Below are 1,443 nucleotides of genomic sequence, written 5' to 3'. Positions count from 1 at the left end.
CTTCTGTATCTATATCTGCTGCGTTTTATCTTCAACAACTGCAGAAAAGGGTTCTTTTTAAGAGACCTTTAAGGTATGCAGGTGTACTATAGGGCTTCCAAGGCCAAGGTGACAAGCACCTCAGCAGCTGCAGAAGTCTGTTATGTCTGTCTTTACAACTGGTGAAGGGATTTGGAGATGCTCTGTGTGTGTGAGGAAGCCACTTTTGCTTACCTATTTTGTCCAGTCCTACAGGGCGGTTGCCCAGTTTGGGGTAACTTTTTTTTTCTGCATTGCACTATTGCATAGCTCCTCAGGCTACAGGGCACAACTGCCTCAAGTAGCTGCAACTGGGAAATTAAAAAAAAAATTGCATTTCAAACCGGAACAGTAGACATCTTACGGTTTTTGAGGCCTTTGCAGTAACATTACCATGCACCTTGGTGAGGCAGAAGAGACAATCTGTATTGTGAACCTTAGAAACTATCCCTTGCAAAACACTGAAGTGCATTTTTGACTCATTTTTACTCTTTTTAGCTATCTTTCTCTCTATATATCCTTTCATTCTGTGTTACAACCACATTAACTAAAGCTGATCCGTATACGAGAGAAAACCTTTTTTTTTTTGCTCTTAGAAGCATAGGGAAGTTCTTAAACCATTACCCAAATGTTTTGTTGACTATTTTCTTCCTTTATTTCAACACAGGCCTTTTACCCACAATAGGGGAAGTACATCCATGTGTACACACTGCGGCAGCTTCAGCAACAGTCGGGTCCCTCCTCGATTGCACTGTGCCCCTGCAGTCACCCCACTTCAACCCCACGGCTGTGCCCCAATCTAGCTCTGATGTACCAGGGCCGAAACAAATTATTACTGCCTCAGGAGAACACGCTTATGCCATTTCTTATTTGCAGGTGTTTGGCCTTGTGCTAATATTTATGTAGTTTGTTTGGAGGAGGCAGGGGGACTCCACCACGGTGTATAGACACTGATGAAAGGAAAGACAGTTTACTTTCCGTGCGGCATGGCAGCTTGTTATAAAAACAGCTAGGGATAAAAATCGAATTTATAACTCCATGTTTGGGATCTGCTGGAATGAATTTAACTGATACGTACTGCGCATTTCTGCTACTTTCTCAAAACGGAGGCTTTTCTGCCTAGTAAGAAGGGCACAAGTCATGCGGTGTCCGGATGATGAGACACCCGACAGGCAGGATCTCTGCGTTCCCAAACCCGGGTATCGCTCCCATGTCGCTCCCGTTGCCGCAGGTGCCCCAACACCAGCCCGACCCCTCTGGGTGCCCCGACCCCTCGGCTGCTGGGCCTTCTCCTACACCAGCCCACCGACACCGGGCAAACCGGGACACTTCTGACCAAGATTTTCCTCAAAATTTTACGCGCTCACCTTTCACTGCGTGGGAAGCCGGAGGGGAGGCAGTGCGCTGCGGGTGCAGCCAAAGAGG

At 47.0% G+C, this 1,443-nt stretch overlaps 1 protein-coding gene across 1 annotated transcript in view; it reads left to right on the top strand.

The window, feature by feature from the left end:
* The first annotated feature begins 1,228 nt into the window (after positions 1 to 1,228).
* The window catches only part of MED18 (mediator complex subunit 18), a 1,444-nt gene continuing 1,229 nt past the window's right edge, over positions 1,229 to 1,443 (top strand). The window contains exon 1 of the mRNA XM_009884303.1: positions 1,229 to 1,417. Coding sequence (XP_009882605.1) covers positions 1,229 to 1,417 — 189 coding nt within the window. The remainder of the gene's footprint in view (positions 1,418 to 1,443) is intronic.

This window comes from Charadrius vociferus, unplaced genomic scaffold (genome assembly GCF_000708025.1).
Source record: "Charadrius vociferus isolate BGI_N301 unplaced genomic scaffold, ASM70802v2 scaffold183, whole genome shotgun sequence".
NCBI classification, from domain to species: domain Eukaryota; kingdom Metazoa; phylum Chordata; class Aves; order Charadriiformes; family Charadriidae; genus Charadrius; species Charadrius vociferus.
The sequence above is the reverse complement of the archived record's forward strand: the minus strand, read 5'-3'. Positions and strand labels throughout refer to the sequence as shown.